Here is a 23,294-nt window from a genome sequence, read left to right on the forward strand (position 1 = left end):
TCGTCAAAATAAAGCATTTTGGAAATAACGTGTTCTGTGTTTGTTTACTCTACAAACCCTGTAAATCCATAGGTTTGTTCTTCTAGCTGAGCTCTTCAATTCCTTCTTCTTACTTTACTATTTCTGCTCAACACCTCTGGTTTCCTTGTCTGGAACATCCTTACGGACTGCTATTTGTGCTCTGGGTTTGAGAGGCTCATCCTGACACACAGACGTTCTCCGCTGGCAGCGCCACACACGGGCGGAGTGAGGAGGGAAGTGTGCCCATGCCCTGCGTGGGATGTTGCAGCGAGGCCGCCCGCCCTCACCGTCCTCCTCTCTCTGCGTTTGCTCCTGATGGTACTTCCCCCTCTCCTCATCCAACGAGCTCTGATGCTCCTTTTTCCTGTCCTTCTTTTTCTTCTGAAAATGGTTTATGAGATAAATATTCCAAAGTTTGCTGATGTTTACAGGTCGATAATCCCTTTGTCAAAAACGTCAGGGTCACAGATGTTGCCAGATGCAGAATTTTGGAGGATTTAAAAAATAGACAATATTGAGAACAATATCCCATATATTGCAGAAACCCCAGTGGAGTCTGGGGAAGCACCCTGCAATCAAGTATGACATTTCTGCGGCAAAGTGGGTGAATATTAACACGAAATGAGAGAAAGATAGACTCACTTCCGTTCGGTGCAGATTGTGCCACCAAATTGTTTCAAAAACCCTTCCCTTTTCAGAGCTCTTAGCATTCACAATCGCAGGTGAGGGATTGTGGGTCTGCATACACTCCAGCAACGGGCCTTGGAGGGGCAGCTATGGGAACAGGTACCTGCTAACACCTCATAACCTTGGAGCAAGGCCGATGCTCTGTCTGAGCGCTGCCACTTAAACGTGAACAAATGGACATGGTAGACGCTTAAAATCCCAAAACTGTGCTTCCACACCGACCAGGAAAAGGTCCATCACACTGGGCACATGGAGACTTTGTCTGGACACTCAGTGTTTAATAGAATTAAATAAAGCATGTGAACAAGCAGTAAGACCATTTAGTTTCAAGTATTTTATTGTTTTTTCTCATTAATTTTATTCTTAGTTTGATAAGAAAATCTATCCCTGGCTGGCATGTGCGTTTGACTGACACCTGCTCTCAGGCAGCAGGCCGCACACCAGCAGAGCCATCTCCATTATCACATGTGAGATAAGACAAGGGGGTCGAAATGAGCTGAGAATTGATAATATCACATTCCACTGTCCTCCCTTGAGGCATGCTGTGAACATGTGGACATGTTTAAAGACTTCCTTTATGTTGGATAATATCATAGACAGAGCCAGTTGGTTTTATATAATAGGCTATTTCAAAGTAATGAATTAGCTGAACTAATGCTTTCTTGCAAAGTAAATAATTCTGAAAGAAAATAGATCTTTATTCTTAAATCCTCCTCCTTCTCAATTAATTAGACTTTGTTGGTGAAAGGAAGTTAGGCAATTCAGCACAAGGCTGATTATACCATAAATGTAAAATGAGCAGGGAAATAATAGCTCTCCACTCTTTCAAACAAGCCAGGTCTGTCCGTAATAGCCCACCGGTTGTGTAAACACGATTTCACTGCCTCGCAAAGGAAATATTGACCTACCTGTTAACTAGAATTACCCTGGCATGCTTCAACGAAGCTTATTAGCAATTCTTGTGGTGCACATGAATGTTTTTAGTTGTGGACTTTTATCAAAGATTAAAGAAGTAGGAAATTATCCATTTTGCAAGCCCAGAAAGTAGACATGTACCAGACTGCACTTCACCAGAATTGATTTTAAAACTTGCAATCTAAGAGTCTAAGAAGTAAAACGTGATTTCATTCCTGGCATGAGACAATTACACGTCAGCTCATTAATACTGAGAGGCCTCCCAGAACCAGAACTGAGAACATCCCTCAGACAAAACACCAATGACTCTGCTTCAGCCCCCTAGCCCGACTATCAGATGTAGGAGCGCTGTTGTCCTCTGACAGACCACCAACACGTATTCCTGTAACTGGCTATCAAGAGAAACTAGAAATATGTGTATTTAAGGGAAAAGAGGATTGAATATATACTTGTCCCTTCTATAGAAAACCACCATTCTCTGCTCCAGCTGGCTGCACTGCAGTTCAAAAAGACTACACTTTTCTTACAAAAATACATGAATTTCTTTCTCAATAAAATAATAATAAACCCAAGATCCTACCCAGTTTAAGTCGACGTGCAGCTGGAATTCCCAAGGGATTTGAAAAAGGGTACAGGACTTACAGTCAGAAGACTCAGGTTAGGATTTTGGCCCCATCGCTGCCTTGCTGGCCACACCGGGAAAACCAGCTGTTTCCCATCCTCAGGCTCGGGCAAGAAAACCCCGCTTCACCAGGTCGTTGTGAGGACCCAGGGAGAGCGTGAGGGTGTGCAAAGAGCTCTTATTATGCAATCTGAGAACCTTATCCTACAAATCAAATGGTATTTGCCACAAAACAAACCACTGCTCAGTGGGCTCACTAGAACTTTCTTTTTAGTGTGCAAGGAATCTAGTTTGCTGTGTTTTCATCTTTATGAGCTAAGATAAAGCGATTAACATGCACACATGCCGACAATAAAATCACCATTAGCCGAACCATTCTTATTTTCGACCCGTATGATTTCCTATGTCCTAATGTCTACATGACCTTGAGGCTTCATCAGGTCCCTCTTAAACGTTCACGCTTCCTGGGCTTTCAGGTTTTTTCTGAGCACTCAAATGTGAGTGGTCACAGCTAAACCCTCACCCTCTGCCTCAAGCGACAAAACCAAACGAAGTGGACTGGTTTTGTTTGGAGGTTGGGAGGTGGTGGAGTAGAAGCGGCTTTAGATCCAGGTGTTTAAAAGATGACCTAAGGTTTTGCTTCTCTCCTTGCAGATGCTAATGTTCAGTTTCTGGTGAGTTTTCTCCACAAGGCAGAAGGGCAGCCCCTGAGCTCCAAATTTCCTTGCCCTTAGAGCTCATGAAGCTAGAGGAGAAAACCTCCTCCCCCTGGGGCCCATGACAATCCCCCAAACAAACTGGGACTGCTCTGGTTACATACCCACCCCAGGCGCTGGGAGACACAGCAGGTTGGCACCCTGCTGGAGTCACCTAAGGTATGGGAGGTAGTTTCTCAAAGGAAAAGTGTGGAGAGAGGAGAGAGGAGAAATGTTGGACCTGCAAAAAAGTATCAGATGTTCATCACACCCAGCTTCATCCAGCAGAGCTGTCCTCCTCCGTTTAACTGCATCAGAAATCCCTCTGTTCTACACGAATTTGTTAGCAAGCCTCAACTCCTGAAAGGACCAGGAAAGGCACTAGCACAGGTTGGACATCAACTTGGCTCCAGGTCAAGTGCCACACGTCCTAACCTTTAGAACAACCTGGATGAGTAACAGCCCCCTTCACAGAGAAGGCACCTGAGACGGGCTCATTCTGCACCTCTGATCAAACAGCCTGAAACTGGCAGAACCCGGGTTCCAATCCAGCTGCACCTGACCCCTTCCACAACCATAACGCCGTGTTCTCCTCAGCAACCCTGCAGTCAGAGACAGTGTTGCCAGATGGTGGACACAACCGTGTTTGGATGCCTGTTGACAAGTCGAGTCCATAAATCCTTGTTGAGTTCCCACCACCGTGAGTCCTGCAGGCAAAGATGAGACAAGTGGCCTGGTCTCCGCCTCCAGAGTCACCATCATAAAGTTGGCAAAACAAGACAAATATGCATTCAAGAAAACTTTAGGGCTAACCTGTGTGATTTTTATACATACCCCTCAGTGAGATTCCTGGGATCCTGCTCAGTCTATCATCCTCTTTAGGCCACAGGCTCTGGGCGAGAGCTGACTGGACACACTGCATCCGACTGCAGCTTTAGACCATTTAATGCAGACACTGGGCACGGAAGGGTTCACAGAAACAGCAAGTCTTTTTTTTTTCCACATTGGTACCTGAGCTAACAACTGTTGCCAATCTTTTTTTTTTTTCTGCTTTTTCTCTCCAATTCCCCCCAGTACATAGCTGTATATTCTAGTTGTAGGTCCCTCTGGTTGTGGCACATGGGACGCTGCCTCAGCATGGCCTGATGAGCAGTGCCATGTCCCATACAGGATCCGAACCAGCAAAACCCTGGGCCAAGGAAGCCACGGGAGCGAACTCAACCACTCAGCCACACGGTCAGCCCCAAGAGTAAGTCTGGAGTTGCACTTACAAGATAACTAATCCGGAGACAGGTTGAAAAAAGGAAGGAAGAAAGGTAATTGGTAGGCATTCTGTAGACGTGGAAGGAATGGCTGGGAGAAGCAAGAATAAGGTGGGAACAAGCCAAGGGATGGTGGTGCCTGTGGCGTGTGAGGGACAAGAGAGGGAACGGCCAGAACTGGGCACTGCACCCACGTCCAGAAACCCGGGTCAACTCAGGGTTTTCAACACTGCCGTCAAATTTTCCAAGATCCCCGCGCCGAGGTCCTTTATTTGCAGGATGAGGAGGATGGAGTCTGTAAATCTCAGCCACTCTCTCCCTCCATCTAATCCAGACTCACAAACTTGCTCAGGATGGGATTCGCTGGAGAAAAGAGCTGCTCGGCACACGGACAGAGGTCCAGGAATCTACGCATCTTTGAAAGTTCCACAGGTGATCAGCCAGGTTTGGGGATCACTCCTTAAATGAAGATCACTTCACAAAGAAAGAAAATCTTCCCAGCTGGAGCATTCAGAAGTGTGCGTGGGAAATCCGGCGGGACGGGCAAGGGAAGACGAGGAGAGGCCTTGAGAGCCTTCGAGGCCGAGGCCGAGGCCATGCCAGTGCCCTCGCCGTCCCCGGGGGCGCACCCCCCAGCCCCGGAGGCCGTCCTCTCCCTGCCGCGGGCTCACGGAGGCCCTTGCCAGGCGTGGACCGCGCCCCGTCGGAGAACCGGGGACAGAGGAAGAGGCCCGCGAACCAGTGCAAACGGCCTGCCTGTCCGGGGGACCCTACACACTTTGAAAATGGTCCCTTCGACTTCTCGCCGCGATGACTCAGCAAGGCTGCGTGGGCGCTCGCTCCCCAGCGCAGGTATTTAGCGGTTGACCCAGAACTTCGACTTTAGGTGAAGAGCGGGCCAGGCAGTGCGGCGCGAGGGAAGGACCCACGGCCGCGAGGACGCCGGCCTCCTCACCTCATAACCTCGCTGTTTTTCTGGACTGGATCTTAGTCTTCTTTTAAGCACTCCACGTGTTCCATCCAGCACTGAAGTGGGCTTGGAGGCAGCGTCTGCATCCTCGGGCCCCGGGTCGGGTCTCCAGGACGCGGGGGGGGGGGGGTGTCGGGGGGGGGTGCCCCGCCGTCCGCGGTGCGGAGCTCCAGACAGTCCCCGCCCCGCTGCCCCAGGCAAAGCTGGACGCTCGGAGCAAGAGAGCCACCCCCCGCCCCACCAGGACTCGGAAAGCGGGGAGGAGGGAGGGAAAGAGGAGGGCGTGGGGAGGGGGAGGCGGCGGGCTGCCCGGAGCAGGCTGCGCTGACGTCAGCGGGCGCGCAATTGGGCGGCCGTGCTTAAAGCGGGCGCGGGCGGCGGAGATGCCGCTCAGTCCGGGCAGCCCCTGCGGCCGCGCTGCACCCTCGCTGCCCCACCCGTTCGCGCGTTCTCGGAGCCCTGCAGGCGCCTCGCGCTCCCCTCGGGCCCGGAGCCGCGGGAGCAGCAGGAGGAGCAGGAGCAGCAGGAGCCGAGGGGCGCGCGGCGCGGCATGGACGCCCCCTCGGTCGGCGCGCTCCTGGCCCTGCCCGCCCTGCTCCAGCTGGCAGCTGCGGGCGGCTCGCCGGGGCCGGGCGCGCTGCTGCGGGGCTGCCCCGCGCGCTGTCGCTGCGAGCTGGACGGCAGGACGCTGCTGCGGGTGGACTGCGCGGACCTGGGGCTCGCGGCGCCGCCCGCCGACCTCAGCGCCTTCACCTCCTTCCTGTGAGTGCCGCGCCGGGGGCGGGCGCTCCGCGGGTAGGCGACCGCCGAGGGGACCCGGGACAGGACGCGGGCTCAGGCGCCGCGCCTGGGCTCCTCGCCAGGGTGCTCTCTGGGCGGTGCGGGGGGCGCTCTGGGCTCTGCGCCGGGAGTCGGTCTAGGCGCGGGGAGAGCGGGGGGCGCTCTGGGCTCTGCGCCGGGGGTCACTCTCAGCGCGGGGAGAGCGGGGGTCGGGCGGGCGCTCTGGGCGGCCTGGGGCGCCATCCGCGTCGGTGCACAGCCCGGGAACGACCCTGGAAGCTCCCCGGGGGAGAATCGGCTGCCCCCTTGCACTGTCGCGCGATGTAACCTTTTGCTCTTCTTTGCTTCTTTCTTTTTTTAACGACGTGATTAAATGTGGCGGCCGCAGCCCCACGGGAGCTGCCAGGACGTTATCTTTGCTCCGGCGGCCGGGCGCCCTTTGAAGTGCCGCGGGCGGTGTAATCTTTAACCGCCCGCTCCTCCAGGGAGGGGAGTGGGCTCGGGCGCCCTATCCCCCTCGGGGGTTCCCCTGGTCCCCCCACAATGTCCGAAGCCCCACCGCCGGTACCCAGGCCGGGGGCTAACAGGGTCGCGTGGACGCAGTGACCCAGGAGGACCCGAGTCTCGGGGACCAAGGCGACTCTGTCTCTCCCCCGATGGCGAATCTGGGCTCGGTTCCCCGGGCAGAGACGGGGTCGGGGGCACTCGCGACCGCAGGGGACACGGCTGGGTCAGCTGGAGGCGCGGCGGAGCCCACCCCGCGGCGCGCAGCCGGGTTCGGCGCTTCTGATGTGCTGGCAGGCGCGGGCCGGGCTGTTTGTGAGCCCTCTCCCCTCGGAGCCGCCGTGCGCGGGGAGACTCGAAGAGGCTTGCGCAACGCTGGCCACGCGGTCGCGGCGCTTCTCTAGACACGGAGCGGAGGGAAAAGCTCTCGCCTGCTTCAGTCCTGCGTTCAGAGAGGGCAGCCCGCCTGGCTTGCGGTTGGCAGAGGGCGTCCCCCTCCCGTCGGACGAGCTCGCCGCTTTTCTTTTCTGGGTGGGCTGCGGTGACCTGCCTCCGCGCCCGGTTCCCGTCAGTCGCGTCTTTGCAGACGGAGTCGCGTTCGCGGCCGTGGAAATTGCTCGCCTGGGGATCCTTCTCTGAGAATTCGGGGTTCCTCCTCCGAAGCAGCTGCCCGAGGTTCAGAGAGAAGAGCACGCCCAGTGTCTGGCCGGACTGCTGACCTCAGCGTGTCACAGTCCTGTGTCGTGTGTGAGTTTCTGAGAGCAAGCGGCCGTTCGCTTCAGCGCCCAGAACTCTCCTCCGTCACCTGAAGAACTGGCCAGCGACGGGGCAGGCGCTCTGGCCCCCACGCGCCTCGCTGTGCGAATCGTACACTTGTTATAGGGTGTCGGAGACACGTTTACGAACGGTGCCGGGACGCGCCTCTCTCCCACTACGCGCGTCCCTTAGGCTTCCTTCCCGGAAGCTGGCGGGAAATGCCGCTGCTCATCTTTCCCGCGTTCCTCCTGTGCGCCCTTGTCCCGTGCGCTCAGGAGATGTCGCTCCTCGCTCCCCATCTGCCTGTCGTTATGGATAACCCGCTGGCGTTAAGGTGCCATTAAGAAGTTCGTGGTCATCTTTTTCTCGTGCTACTTGACGGCCTGAACCGTGGCCTAAGGGGAAATTTTCTCAGTGCCCTATAAAGTCTGAAACTCCGAGCGTCTGTGGCAGGTGTCACGGTGGGTGTGAAGTCCTTGCTTCTGACGGTTAACACTGCGGGCGGCGTGGGTGCTGAACGCGGAGTCGCTGCAGAAGGAAGTAGCAAGACCCTGTTCTTCGCAGCGGGCGCTTTCAGCTTTGTCCATACAGAGTACAAAACGCCGGAGCGCGGGACCCCTTCCCTGTGGGTGGAGGGGTTGGGGTTTACAACCGCAGGAACGTCGTGTAGACGCTAAGGGTAGATGGTGCCCTCTTTTGGTGACACCTAGAATTGTTCGACCATTTCTGCCTTCACTTCACTGGTAACCTAAAAGAGGAGTCTTGACTCGTCTTCAGATAAACAAGCATGTGTTTTACTGGCTTTCTTATTTTAAGAAATAGTTTCACTTTCCTCTTGAAAGGGAACACAAGGCCACAGGCCTGCTCCAGGCCGGTGGTGACCCAGCGGTGACGAGAAAGCTACCATGTGCAAAGACCCGTGGTGGGGGGGGCAAGCTTCTGTCTAACTGCAGTCGGTTATCACCATTTGAGTCAAAATGTAATCTCACCATCTTCCTCCCCACAAGAGAACAAGCATTTCATTCTATCGAACAGATTGATGATGGCGAGTTCCAGCTGCACACATTTGGCGCATAGATTTGCCACCGTCTGGTGGCCGGCTGGTCAGACTGGGAGGAGAAGAGAGTTTCCTCTCTCTCCACAGAAGGCGGGAGCTGTTCACGTGCAGTTTGATAACCTTTCTCCCTCAGAAAAGCTGAATCTCAAGCCAGTCCCAACATTGATGTTGCCTCACTAACTTTTCTTACTGGATGGCATTCCCAGGGGAGGCACGGGGCGCCCCGACACGGTGGAAGCCCTGGGAAGCCTGTCTGCATCTCCTCCCTCTCAGTCTCTCAGTCTTTCTCTCTCAGTCTCTCTATCTCTCAGTCTCTGTGTCTCTCTCAGTCTCTCTGTCTCTCTCAGTCTCTGTCTCTCTCAGTCCTTCTGTCTCTGTCTCTCTGTCCTCTCAGTCTCTCTGTCTCAGTCTCTCTGTCTGTCCCTCTGTCTCTCTCTGTCCTCTCAGTCTCTCTCTCTCTCAGTCTCTCTGTCTCTCTCTCAGTCTCTGTCTGTCTCTCTCAGTCTCTGTCTCTCAGTCTCTCTCTCTCAGTCTCTCTGTCCCTCTGTCTCTCTCTGTCTTCTCAGTCTCTCTGTCTCTCAGTCTCTCTGTCTCTGTCTCTCAGTCTCTCTGTCTCTCTCTCAGTCTCTGTCTGTCTCTCTCAGTCTCTCTGTCCTCTCAGTCTCTCTGTCTCTCAGTCTCTCTCAGTCTCTCTTTCAGTCTCTCAGTCTCTCCATCTCTCTCCTCTCTCCCAGTGCTTGTAGGCTCTGAGTTTGCAGCAGCGGCTAATAAGCTCAGCAGAGAATAAGGAACACCCCGAGGTTAAGACGTAAGAGCAGCCAGTGATTGTCTACAAGGTTTAATGCATCTGAACCCGTCAGGAGCGACCTGTCAGAAACAGTCACTAGCAGCTAATCTTAGAGGTCAGTTATTCTGATGCATCAGATGTGGGCATTTCTCCTAATGAGGTCTTTAAAGGAAGCTCCCCTGGCTGCTTTGATGCGTCTTCATCCAGTTAGTGTGGCATCCAGACAGAAAACTGAATCCTAATGCACATCCTCATACAGTGAACCTGCTTTTCTTCATTAATCCAGAAGACCATTTTATTTTTAAATGAAAACTGAGTTTTTCCCTGCTGTTGCTTAAAGACATGAATATTTCATCCACAAGCAAATTTATGTCACGTGAATCAAAGGAAGTAGGAGAAAGAACGTTTTTAAAAATTTTATGTAGTTTGGATACTTTTCCATAGGTAACCTTGTAACAAAATTTAATTTTACGCATAATTAATAAAACTGGTGTTAACAGGAACTGATTAAAAACATCAATTATAACTAATTAAGTGCAGCCCTGGTGTCATATACATGTTTTAAGCATTTACAATGCAGTTTCAAAATTAAAGAATATTCTTAGAATCCTCTTTGAAAATGGTTTAATATATTTCTTACCCTTCAAGCTAAGAAAAGTATTTTAAATGAAGAAAAATGTTTGTACTTTAGAAATGATTCCAAAAGCCTTAACTGTTGTACCAGCCTTAAAATTTAGATCAATTGCAAAATTTATGCAGTTTGCTCTACAATCGACTTTCAAAATTGTTTAAAATGTAATGACGTCCATGACTTTTCTGCATTTTAGTGAAGATCTTTCCTTTTCTCCAGTATTCCCAGGGTATTCTTAGTAGTGTTTTGTTATGGGGGCCAATATTGAAGCTAATTGACTAAATTTGTTGGAGTGATTTTTTTTAAGTAGTGGTTCTGATTCAAACAAGTTTGTAGCGTCGATGTAGAATAAATATTTTAGGGAACATGTTCAACATGTACACAGCAGAGTTTGTATGACAAGAATGAATTTCTCCATATAATAAACGTCATCTTCGGTCAGATCTTCAATCTTTTCCTCCTGCATTTTTGTCACAGTGAAGGGGTTCTGATAAGCAGGAAGAGGTAGCAGTCACAAACAAGTTAGAAGATTGGAATAAAAAATAACCTTTGTAGTTAAATTATGTTTTGATAATGGAGCCATTCCCACTGGATGTGTTTAAAGAAGTTCAGAAACACAAAACTGGTCTGCGATTTCTCATAGTTAAGTTTTTTATCTGGTTTATTTGATTGTTTTAAATTTCTAAAACATATAACTGTCAAAGGCATAGAAATAATAAGCAATTAACCTAATAAATCCATCACAAAATAAAGACATTACAGAATGTTCACAAATGTGTAACTGAGACCTAGTGTCTGCCTACCTTAGTAAAGTGTTTTTGATATTTCTTCTATTAAACTCATACGTTTAAGTCATTTTAGCCATAAATTGAAGTATGTTTACAGTTAATCCAGATCATGTGCCTTAAGACAAATGAAAAACAGTAGTGAGCTCGGCACTGAGCAATTTTCAAGGTACTTTGTTGGTTTTGTTCAGTTATTTATATAAATTCAGAATAATGCTAAATGGCACGTTTCCTTACAAACACCCCACGAGTGGATATTTCTGGTAAACTGAATTCTTCAGAGAGGGCAGATCCCCTCCTGTGAGGTCTGGCCTCCTTGCTCTTGTTGCTGTGTTTCCCTCATGGTCTCACTTGGCAGAAAGATGAGGCAGACGGGCATTGGAGCCGTGGCGGGTACCTCACACCCCAGAGAAGCAAGGCCATTGTCTCCACCTGTTGCTGTTTCTGATGCATCCTGGGAGAATTTCCTTTGTTCATCTCCCATGGGTTCCAACCTACTACAACTCTTTTATTCCCAGATCCGTCAGCTTCAATCCACGTTTTTATTCATTCATTGTAGAAGCCGACTACCTGCTCAGTTTCACTGGCGGACCTCATTATCTATGAGGAGACTTTTCCTGGACTGTAAGGTCATTCCTTGTAAAATTTTTCGTAATTCAAAGTTAGTTTTGTTCTCCAAGTTTACCTGGTAGGAAGCAAGCCATTCTTGGAATCCCTGGCATTTTCTCCCACCTCTCTGGTTGATTTTTCTGTTATATTGGTTCAGCCCAGTGGAAATGGCTTATCTGAAACTGCTAGGTGGAAGAACGTTAGTCGTTTGACTTCGAGAAACGAGCTAACGTTACGTAGAGGTGATGCTGAAGGCAGTTGACAGCGTTAGCGCTGGTCAGAGGCTGTTCACAAGACGCCTCCCTAGCAGGACCCCGTCCTCGTGCCCCCACGTGTCGCCCCCGTGCACCACATCTACGTCTGTGATTGGAGTGTACTCTGAGGGACGCAGAGGCACCTGCCCGTGTCCATGAAGCCGCCTCCCTTAGAGTCAGGTGGAGTCGCCCTCCAGGGTGTGACGAGGGGCCCCTCCCTCCAGGCTTCGTCTCCTCACTGGACTGTGAGCCCCTCCAGGCTGGGGAATTGTCCGCTTTGGATCCCAGTGCCCACACCGGTGCCTGACACTTAAGGATGTTCAGTAAATAGTTGTAATGTCGCATTGAATAGAATTGGCTGAACCAGCACTAGAATCCCAGTGGATGAAAGGAATCAGAGAAAGATGGACGAGAACTACTCACTCGTGAGTGACGGCACAGAAGGCTGCTTGTCTCTGTCCCACAGTCAGACCCAGCCTGTCTGAGATGCAGCTGAATCGTATTCAGCTTAAATGAGTTGTTTATTTTAACACACCATCAGGATTCACATGTCTAAATTACTTTATTAATTTAGTAACAATAATAGTAACAGCTGACGTTGATATTGTTTTTCCTGAGTGCCAGGCATTATGCCAAGTAGTTTACTGCATCATATGTCCCACAAAGACCTTATGACACAGGTACTATTATCACCCTAACTCGGGGGTCTGTCAGCTTGTTCCAAGGACATTTCCATTATTCAACATACTTTTGGATCTCTGAAATTATCGGAGAGCCAGTTTACCAGAAACACAGGAAAACCAGCCTCCTAATTTATAGTTATCCCTCATAGTAACTGTAGTTAGTGCTGAAACATTTCAGCACATTTTTCTTTTCAGGATCACAATTTATGAAGCTCTAATAGCAGAAATATTTCTCCAGGGACTCCTGGGAAATGCGGTTTTTAATTTTCAGTAAAATGAGAATGTTATAGCCTAGGGCCAGTGTCTTAAGTTTAGTAGATACCTTTTCATATGTCCTTTTCTTACTACCACAGAAGCACTTTCTTGTGTCCACGTCAAAGGTAAACTGTGGTAGCTGCCACATCATAAAGAATGACCAGTGGACTGATAACTTCCCAGTCAAGAGTAAAAACTGGGGCCGCCCCGTGGCCGAGTGGTTAAGTTCGACGCTTCACTTCAGCGGCCCAGGGTTTCGCTGGTTCAGATCCTAGGTGTGGACATGGCACCATTGGTCGGGCCATGCTGTGGCGGCGTCCCACATGCTACAACTAGAAGGTCCCACAACTAAAATATACAACTGCGTACTGGGGGTATTTGGGAAGAAAAAGCAGGAAAAAAAAAAAAAAGGAAGATTGGCAACAGTTGTTTGCTCAGGTACCAATCTTAAAAAAAAAAAAGAAAAAGTAAAAACTCGTTTTCCATGACCAGATCTATGTGTCAAGCAAGTATTTGCATTCTTGGGCATTACTTCCCAATTCAGAGAGACATGAACTTGCTGAACAAGCCAATATCGTCTGAGTCTGTGTATTTCATCTTCTGACAGGACCACGGTGGTCAGGGGAGGTAGCCATCTCATACACACGCACTCAACACACCAACAGGACACGCTTTCTGTTGTGGGTCACTTGCTGGCGGGAATGATCCAGAGCATTGACCTGGCCGGCAGTGGGGAGCCAGCCCTCTGAGGGGAGGCCGAGGGCCGGCGGTGGAGGCAGCCGCAGTTCGGTTCAGCACTGATGTACAGAAGACAGGTCTCCTGGCAAAGGACCTCCCTCGGCAGCCCGCCAAGAGCAAGCTGTCCTCCCGTGGTCCCTGTCAGCCCAGCCTTGCCCAGTCCTGGCCTGGCCCAGTGTCGTTCATCTTTCACAGCTAGAAGCCAAGTGTTTCAAACTGTTATTCCATTTTACAGCCACATTCCTTTATTTCCTCCTCCTTTTCCTCTCTGTCTCTCTCTCTCTCTTGCTCTCTCTCTCTCTCTCTCTCTCACACACACACACACACACACACACCCGTGATGGCTCACCTTCTATGCATGCCTTCCTTTCCAAAGTCTATGCTAAGAAGAGAACCTAAGAATTTTTGTTTCTCTAAAGAGCTAATAAATATACTTGTGCTTCTTTTTTCTTGAAACCTTGATTAGGTAGAACAGAGACCTCTACAGAAGATGTATTTTCAAAAATAACCTTCCTTTGATCAAAAAGCCACAGAAGTGTACTTCCCAGGAAAGTAGAAAACCACACATGATCTCAAGTGGAAAAAGTATAAAGAATTTGCTGAATTTTTAACCTTAGTACATAACAAAGATATTATTTTAAAGTTGGTTGGTTAATGTGGGCTGTGTTAGACCTTTAATGTGTTGTGTTTGGGTGGACCCTGTGTTATTTTAATGAGTTTATTGGTTTGACACACAAAACGCCACATGGTGCATGAAGTTTTTAGGTTGTAAATTTTCATGTGAGGTACTTAGTTGAAGAACTCTGTTACATAATCGATTGGTCTTTAAATCTATCAGCACGAAAATAACCTTTCACTTTTTGTATATATATACAGTGAGGATTATTTGGTTATAAAGACAAAGTAAAAATTTCTGTGGAAGGAGTTACATTCCTTAATCATCTATTTTGTATGTATATTGAGACTTTTAAAATAAATGTCTACTTCAGAATGTTTGTTGAGTGAATCCACAGAATGAGTTTGGAGTCTTGCAGTAAAGACTGAGGTAAGAAATATTCCTGTTCCAAAGGATCCCCATCAGACAGGGCTGCTCTGTAATTGTCAGTAGGGTCAGCTGCCCAGTAGAGTGAAGCCTAGAGAGGTGGGCAGTGTGAGCCAGGAACAGCGTGCAGACCCGAGAGACTGCTGCCTCCCCGGGCATAGTCGCCCAGGGGCCCTTCCCCCGTCTCTCTCCTTCCTTCTCCTTCGACTGAAAGGCTGCATTTTCCTTGTCTCAGACACTTGCCCCCAGGGCTTCAAGCTACAAGACAAGAGAAGTTTAGGAAGTAGAGTCTCCGGGACTAAAGCATCCCACGCTGGGGTCTTTGATTCACTTGGAGAAGCTGTCACCACCACTTTGTGGGACCCTCGCTCCCACAGCCCCGCTCCCCAGCTGCCGTGGTGCCCTGGGCTCTTGGCGGTGCAGCACCGGAGGAAGTTCCAGATCTTCTTTCATTGCGTCTTCAGGCTCGGGTAGCAAAAGGAAATCCTAGTGAAACCAGACTCTCCGGGGTGGAAGCATATCTCATTTGAAGATCTGAAAAGTTTCAGCAACATGATTAACTGAGGGCAAGCGGCCACCCTCCACCTACAGCTGCCTGTCTTCCCTCCTGGTCCACGTCCCCAGGGGCTTGTCATTGTGACGGGTGTTAAGGGACGTGGTCTCTTCCAAAATGACTGTGACATAGGGATTTGAAGCCCCTTAGCTGTAGAAACTCCTCAGAACATAGTCAACTGTATATTGGGAAGGAAAGACAAATTTTGGTAGATTTGTGTGAATTGTAATAAAACCAATTCAGAACTTGATCTAATAGCTACATTTAGAGTAAGTTCTGCTGTGAAGAACTGGAAGGATAATCTTTCATCCACAAATTACCCGGACGACTCAGCTGCATTCCCAACATCAGGTTACGCAGCGCAGGACTGAATTAACCGTAATTGCCAGCGTCACCTGGTTGTCCACGTAAGCAGAATTAAACCCCCTTGGACCTGTGACAGAGGTTTCTGGTGAGTCATCAGCTGTGTCTGCCCGTGGGGTTTAGAGTGAAAGAACCTTGGAAATGGCTCCTCCACGCCTTCGTTTCACAGACGGTGAAATCCACGCTCATAAGAGGCAGGTCACATTGGGCAAAAGCGGGACTGCAGCCCAGGTCTCCTGAGGCCCTGGGCGACGGCTCCTTCTCGTCACCTTTTGCTCCAGTGCCAGATGCTCAGACGAACTCTGAAACTCCCAGGCGCTTTTCAGATGTTGCCAAGCAGCCTGTTGCACATGCCTGTTCTCTGTGTCCCTATCCAGGATGTGCCTGAATTTTAACTTTTCTTTTTTTGGCCCCTTATAGATACACGTAAAGTCTCTGTATCACCTGAAAATCTGCAGAGCAGAAGGAAATACTCAGATGAGTTTGACAAATAAATAGTTTCCCAGATTTCTATTCAAAGCAGTTAAACGTGTTATTGTGATTTAAGTTTCGTTTGTGGCCTTAATTGGAACACTGAGGTGGCTCCGGGCCTCTGGGCCTGCTCCCTTTCTCTTGGCCCTGTGATGGGTTCAGGCGCTCCCCGCTTTTCCCTCCGGGCTTGGTCTCGATAGGCCCTGAGACGCACACACTCCCTCCCACTACATTAGTGTGTCCATGGGGCAGCGCTGGGCAGGTCGCCCGTCTGTGCAGTCCTTCGGCGCTTTCCTGGTAAAACTTCACTCCTCCGTTTACCCTGGAGCTGGAGAGTTTTCTTGGACCAAAGAAGAAAGGCGTTTCCCTGGATGTGGATCAGAGCACAGATTCCCTGTGCATCAATCACGGTTTTCATTTCTTATTCTGTGATGCTCTGCTCTCCTGGGGCCTCGCTGACCCAGGAGAGACCCCCCCCCCCCCCCCCCCGCTGCAGTCCCCCGGCTGTCTGACTCCTCTCCAATGGCCTTCCGCACAAGCCCGCCAATCCAAGCGCCCCACCTCTCATCAGGCTCTCGCAGGCCTCTGGTGCTCTGGGCTGATCCTTCCTGTCCCCATCACCTCGGGGCCGGACCCGACAGCTTGGGGAGCCCCCACACCTCAGACTGCTGATGTTACTCAGACCAGCCGATTGTAAGCCTACTTGGCCTGTCCCTTCCTCCCCTTGGGAACCACAGTAGCAGCTCCTGCCCACGCTCACCTCCCTCTCTTCCTCCTGACGACCCTGGTGCCCCCTGTGGCCCTGGCAGCCTGTGGCCCCCTCTTGGGACCTGCGAGGAGCACACTGTCTTCAGTAGCGGTCACTTGACCTGTTAGCTGCCCCATTCCCGAGGAACATTAAAGCTACATCTCATGACACCCTGAGCCATACATGCCGGTGCCCAGGGCACGCTCGAGGGAGAGCCAGCACTGCTTTCTCGCCCTGGACATTCAACTCTGTGAAGACTCACACTGAGTCCACACCTGACGCTAAGATGCCACTTGTCCGGCCGCCAAACATCTAACAGAGAGTGAGATGGGCCGACAGCATCTCTGGTCAAATCTCAAGACATGGCGGGCTGTGTGGTTGGTGAACTCCCAAGACAGAAGAAAGTTCAAACAGTGCTTTTAACTCTTACCCCCAGGTTCTCATTTGACCCCCATAACAAACGTAAAATAGTTTACTTTAGAGATGAGAATGTCTCTTGACAAAGACCACAGCCCAACTGGAGTGACCTCAGCTGGTTATTCTCTGCCTCAGAGTTCTCGTCCATAAAATGGCAGTAATGATGACATCGACCTCACTGGGCTGCTGTGAAGACAGGGAGACGATGCGCGTCATGCTTGGCACGGGACTCCTGTGAGCACGTGTTCAGCGTGGGTGCTGCTGTGTGTGTTGGTAAGGACGATGCTATAACACTGAAGCCCATGCTTTTCAAACACACAATGTTCCTCTCATTATTCTCCAAAACAGCTGAATTAATTGCCCTGAAACTACAAGTGTAAACGTAAGTTTGATTAAACAAGGTTTTTTTTTTGGTGTGCTCATAATAGCTTATAACAGTGAAATTTCAGTTGTACATTATTATCTGTCATACACAATATAAGTGTGCCCCTGCACCCCTTGTGCCCACCCTCCACTGCCCTTCCCCCAGTAACCACTAATTTGTTCTCTTTGTCTGTAAGTTTGTTTATATTCCACATATGAGTAAAATTATACAGTGTTTGTCTTTCTCTGTCTGGCTTATTTCACTTAATATGATGCCCTCACAGTCTACCCACGTGGTTGTTAATGGGATGATTTTGTCTTTTTCATGGCTGAGTAGTATTCCATTGTACCACATCTTCTCTATCCAGTCATCAGTTGACGGGCACTTGGGTTGCTTCCACGTCTTGGCTATTGTGAATAGTGCTGCAGTGAACACAGGGGTGCATAAGTCACTTTGGAATGTTGATATCAAGTTGTTTGGGTAGATACCCAGTAGTGGGATAGCTGGATCACATAGTATTTCTATTTTTAATTTTTTTTGGAGTCTCCCTACTGTTTTCCATAGTGGCTGCACCAGTTTGCATTCCCACCAGCAGTGAATGAGGGTTCCCTTTTCTCCATACTTCCTCCAACATTTGTTTAAACAAGATTTTTTAATGTGAAGAACAAGGAGAGGACAGGACCTGGCCGTGGGAATTGTCTGCCTCTGGTCCCCAAAGCTGGGTGTCGAGTGGATGAAAGGTCTGTGTGTTGAGTGGCGTTGCATCTTTCCACGTGGGCGTGTGGTGTTGTGTGGACACTGCGCAGACTTCCAGGGTGGCTGGCACTGAGCGAGTGCTTTGTCACAGGTGGTGGCTGGTAGCCCAGCATTCGGAGTCTGCTCCTCAGACATCGAGTGAATGAATGGCCCACAGGTTGTGGTCCTGGCCCTGTGCTTTGATTGTCACTGTTCATCACGCCGTCCCCGTGATTTTTCCTGACTGTAGGAAGAACTCAGTCTGGTAACTGTGTGGGCTCTTGGCAGCTCCAGTGTCAGCAGCTGACCTGCTATGGAGCAGCAGGAGGTGGTGGATTCGGGGCCTGAGAGGAGGTAGGGTCCGGCTTTCCTCAGCCAAAGATGCGCTCAGCAAAAACTGGATGTTCAAGACAAAAATGCATTTGATTATTTTCTTTGTATTAACGACTGAAAAGGTAATTCTACTCTAAGGAAAAAAACCTAATTTAAGGAATAGTCTTAGTCTGTCTGAAGGTGCATTCAGAGGAGCTGAGCTTTTGTGAGGACTTCCAGCTGCCTGATGAAGCAGCGGCTGGTTGACACAGTTGGAAGCAGGATCTTTGAGCCAGTGGTGACAGCCAGGCTGAGATTATTTCTTGGGGGATAATCGATGCCCGTGGCTTGAATCTGTGACGGGGAGGGATTCAAAGTTACAAAGGGAGTCAAGTACCCCTTGTCTCCATCCTAGCAGGGGCTCTAGAGCGAGGCCCCGTGCCCCCAGCAGTGAGGGGTGGTGGCAGGCAGTGACTGGACTGACAGTCTCAGGTCTGCCCGTGAGCCGGTGTGGTGTCACCTTCTGCAGGAGATCGAGCCTCTGCGCCGTGGCTGATGAGTCAGAAAGCAGCTCTGAAGGGCCGAGGGAGCCCCCGTAGGAGGCCCTGTGTGTCTTCCTGCACGTGAGGAGACAACTCTGGAATTCTGCGTGCCTCCTGAATGCCTAATGCCAGGAGCTGACCCATTTTGCAGCCAGAAAGCCAGACCTGATGGGCCTTCTGGCGTGTGGCCGTGGTGTGTGGTGTGTCACCAGTGGCACGCGCTGGAGGAGGTGGCCCAGCCTTGTTAAGCAGTTTGCATAATTGCTAAACCAAGGGGGTCAGAAGCAGCAGAAGTCAAGCAACTTCAAGTGAAGCGTCAGAAGGGTCTCTCTCAGGCAAGGCGAATTCTCCAGGTGGAGAGGGGCTGAGAGGAGATGATGGCCAGACGAGACTGTGGCAGATGAGAGAGGAATGAGAGAGGGTCAGAGGGATGCACAGGGGAGGCGAGGTGAGAGCCGGCGGAGCCAGGCAGGAGGGGTCTGCCAGGCACGGTGGGACCGGCTCCGCTGTGGGGTCGGCTCGCTCACGGGTGGGTTCAGGGACTGACGTGCCCACGCCCACACATGCCCTCGGGCACATCTCTGCATTTACACAGGGAAAAGACGGAAACTCATCTGTGGACACACCCTCCATGTTGAAACACGTGCGTCATCTATAGGATGCTAGGACGACTGGCACGCTGCCGGGAGCAGGGACACCATGAATACTGTCACACAGCAGAACAACAAAGCCAGGAACGGGAAGCGTGCGCTGGTCGGAGGTCCGGCTCCGCGGTCCTCAGCCTGGTCTGCTCCCGCCGAGGCCTCATGTCAGCCGGCTCCAGGCGGGTCACACGCATCCAGCTCGGGCGGAGCCTGTAGGGAGACCGCGCCGAGTTTTCAGTCCCCAGGCGAATTCCACGTGCGGTCGAGTCTGGGGACCTGAGCAGGGTTAGGGATGCGCGGGCTCGGCGCTGTCCTCGTCTGCGTCTGCGCAGCCGCGAGCCGGGCACACGCGCCGGCCGAGTCCGAGTCCGTCCTCCGCGGGCCTGAAGCCGGTGGCGGGCGTTGCGATGGGGCAGGTGTCGTGGGGCTGCGGGGCCGGGGTTTTCTGCGTCCCCGCCCCCGCCCCCTGGCCGCACGCTCGTCCCGCCCCGGCTGCTGCCTCCGCTCCCACACCAGCCCCCACACCTGCTCCAGTTCCAACTCCCGCTCCTCCACCCTCACCCGCTCCGGCTCCCACACCCGCTCCGGCTCCAGAACCCGCTCCCATTCCGGCTCTGGCTCCCGCCCCCATCAGCGCTCCCGCACCTGCACCCGCTGAGGCAGCCGCGCTGGGGCGTGGTTGACTCTGAAAGGACCGTGTTTGTTTTGCGGTGTAGACGGCCTCTATAGGTCGCCTCAGGAGCGCATTCATTTCATTCGCGTTAAATCAACAAGCAGCCTTTTCTGCCTCTCAGCAGGGTTAATGGATTTGGGCATGATTTGTGCATCTAGCAGCAGACCTCGTGCTGACAGAGCTGGAAGGCTTGACTAATTCCCAGGAGCTAACTTCGTAACTGACTTTAAGCTTTTAACTCTGGCTGCAGACGAGAGTAATGACTTCCCGCTGTTACGTCTGAATGCGTGATACTCCAGATGCGTAAAGACTATGCAAAATGACAGACCATTTGATAAGTTAACCTACGTGTGTGTGAGTATATATGTGGTTTCACGCTTATGGAAACACTCGATTCTGTGCATGTAAAAAAGGATCTTCCGAGGACATTCGTGTGACAAGGAATCGTTACCCTAAACAGGGAATTGACAGATGCGGATGTGAAGCGAGACAGGAGGCGCTGGCAGCAGGATGTCACAAAGGTGCCATGGAAGGCCCAGTGCATGAAGCTGTAAGGTGATGGACTGTGGAATAGGAATAATTTTCCAAGAAGCAAAATGGTGCTACTCTGAGACCAATTATTGCCTATAAAGAATCCTACATGTGACTATGCGCATACTTCTCTCTTCCAGACAGTCTTAAATTCAAAATTCAGAGAAGTCGGCATGAAGAAGAGAAAAGGGGAAAATACAATCTTTCCAGCCCATCTGACAAGACTGTATAAAAAGCTTTTGATCAAAGGGTCTTAAGTACACTTTACTGGTGTGACAAACAACATTTTTATCCCTTTATTACATTTATTTTCTTCTGAAAATTGCAGTGACCAGGGTATGGTTTGTGAAAGAAAGCTGGCAGGGTTGTGTTCTTTGATTCCTAATTAACACCTTCAGCCTCAAAAGAGAACTAACAGAAATACCATAAAATGTTGCAGCTGCATTGTGATTCCACTTGGTTGGTTTGTTAAAAGTCGCCTGGGTATTGGCAGCCGTGATAAAGGGACAGCTCAGTGGCTGTTTTGTGTTGTGCCTACTGGAGTGAAAGAAGGCAACCATTTTATTTTTCAAATGGGCAGCTGCAGAGAGAAGTTTAAATGGATCTAAATACAAGATTTACTGTTAATTTATAGTAAATAAATAAAATAAAACCTAACTTTCAAGTTTTTATAGTCACATAGAAATTTTGGGGAGAAATTATTAAGGAAAATAATTTTGGAGCTTTTTGGCAACTGATTTGGGGAATCTGGTAACAAGCAATAGCATTCATGATTAAAAGCAAAATAGCCCTTTCGAAAGAGCTCAGCAAGGCCAAGCTTTAGAAACTGACATTTCCACTCTGGAAGGCAGAGGTGCATCTTTCCTGTCTTTGGTAATGTAACTCCCTCGTCCCACTGTATTGAAACCCTAAAACGTGTCCAGATCGGAATTAAGATTCCATACTCCCCCACCTCGCTGTTTTTAGGAGCGTGGAGTTGAATTTTGCCTTGGGTAGGGTTGAATAAAGGAGGCATTTAACTCTGGTCAGATAAATCTCGCTCACATTCAAAAATGTAATTAAGGAAATATGTAAATCTAGATGTTTCATCAAATGCTAGCTGAGAGGTTACTAGTTCTTTTCGAACACAATGACTAAACTAAAGAACCTTAGTGTCTGTGTGAGAACCATTGTCCAAGGCACAGTCCCCGTTGGAAACAGAGCCTGGCCGGCCGTGGGAAATACCTACATATTTGACACAGACCCTGTGTCTGAGAGAAAGGGGATGGAGCAGAAAGTATGGCGATTTTACTGTTGCATTCTACTCAGCCATGATCTACCTAATTTGCTTTGATCAGGAAGATAAACTAATTTTTCTGTGGGTGGGATAAGAGTAATTAGCAAGCCAAGGCTTCATGTTATTTCAAAAGAGCTAAAGTAAAGAGGATCCGAAATTGTAATGTGGGAGCTAAATCTTTTCAAGTCGTCTGAGCGCATTGTTGGTTCAGAATAGGGTACTGATACGGGAGAGGAACTCCGGCTAAAGACAGTTTCACGGGCTGCACAGCCTTTGTAAATCCTGGGGTCCACAGTGCGACGTCACTGGACAGTTAGCGAGGGTGCCATATAGCTGTGTCTGTGCCATACAGCCCTGTACTCTGTGGGGACGCATCTACCTTCATGCGAAAGGTGTGATTATCACCTAGTCCTAAAACATTGTTGGCTTTTCCAGAAGTTCTGCATTGAAGTTGCCATACTTAAGTTGTTGGGGTGGTTGGATATGTTTATATGAACGCTAAGCCGCTGCTCCTGTAAAGTGCACACACCAGCTTGGGATTCCACGTAGGAGACCGGGGTCTGAGATCGACCTGGGAACGCTGATCAGGACCCTGACTCTGAAGCTGACGCCTCCCAGCCTGGGGCGCCAGGTCCTGTGCCAGGGACCAACCTCAGTGACGCCATGCCCTCCTCTCTTGTGTTTTCTAAACACCAAAACACACGTGGTTATTAGATGAGAAAGAAAGATTTTGGAATATGGGATTTTGTTTCTTAAAAAAAATCTGCTATTTTGTGTTGCTTTTTTTCTTTGTGATATAACCATGTGTTACTTACTTCTCCAAGCTCTTGTACCAGATACAGTATCCGTAACCCCACTGTAAACTTAATTGCATTTTTGGCTACTGATCTCCTTTGCTAGGGTTCTTAGATACCAAAGAGTGCATTTCATGTCAGACTCAATGTGTCTTATGAAAGAAGTGGATGTTTTAAAAGGATCTCTCTGTGGGGTTGGAGCTCACCAAGTTTCAAGGTGATATAGAAACTATTGTTGCAGAATAATTCCAAAGGAAACTACAAAATAAGACCACCATTCTACCTTGTTTTTAAAATGATTCAAAATAATTTATTTACTTTTTCTCATATTTTTTCTCCTCTTTTTGGGAAGCAGCAGTCAACAAAGATTTTAACTCTTTTATCATTGGTTTAAAAGTTCTTAGGGGCCAGCCCTGGTGGCCTACTGCTTAAGTTTGGTGTGTTCCGCTTCGGCAGCCTGGGTTCAGTTCCTGGGTGCAGCCTGCACCACTCGTCTGTCAGTGGCCGTGCTGTGGCAGCACCTCACATACAAAAAGAGGAAGATTGGCAACAGATGTTAGCTCAGGGCGAATCTTCCTCAGCAACAACAACAACAAAATGTTCTTGGGAATAACGGTGTTTAAAAATGCAAATGAGTCTGTTTTCACTTTGTTGCTGTCATAAAGTCTAGAAAAGATGGCAACTCTTAAGAATGAGAGTTCAGTCTGTGGCTGTGAAGAAGATCTTTAACAGGATCAACTTCAGGTCCATGCAAATTCATTCATTGACAAAATCAATGTTCATCAATTGCACACTTTGTGCTAGATGCTGAGAGCATA

The 23,294-nt window shown here is 49.8% G+C and overlaps 1 protein-coding gene across 2 annotated transcripts in view; it reads left to right on the plus strand.

Annotated features, from left to right (window-relative positions):
• Positions 1-5,517: 5,517 nt before the first annotated feature.
• The window catches only part of LGR5 (leucine rich repeat containing G protein-coupled receptor 5), a 114,719-nt gene continuing 96,942 nt past the window's right edge, over positions 5,518-23,294 (plus strand). Inside the window, exon 1 of one of the 2 annotated variants that reach the window (XM_070622111.1) lies at positions 5,518-5,934. In XM_070622111.1, coding sequence (XP_070478212.1) covers positions 5,723-5,934 — 212 coding nt within the window. In that variant the 5' untranslated portion in view covers positions 5,518-5,722. The remainder of the gene's footprint in view (positions 5,935-23,294) is intronic. The other variant, XM_070622110.1, reaches the window with a different exon arrangement.

This window comes from Equus przewalskii, chromosome 5 (assembly GCF_037783145.1).
Source record: "Equus przewalskii isolate Varuska chromosome 5, EquPr2, whole genome shotgun sequence".
Lineage (NCBI taxonomy): Eukaryota > Metazoa > Chordata > Mammalia > Perissodactyla > Equidae > Equus > Equus przewalskii.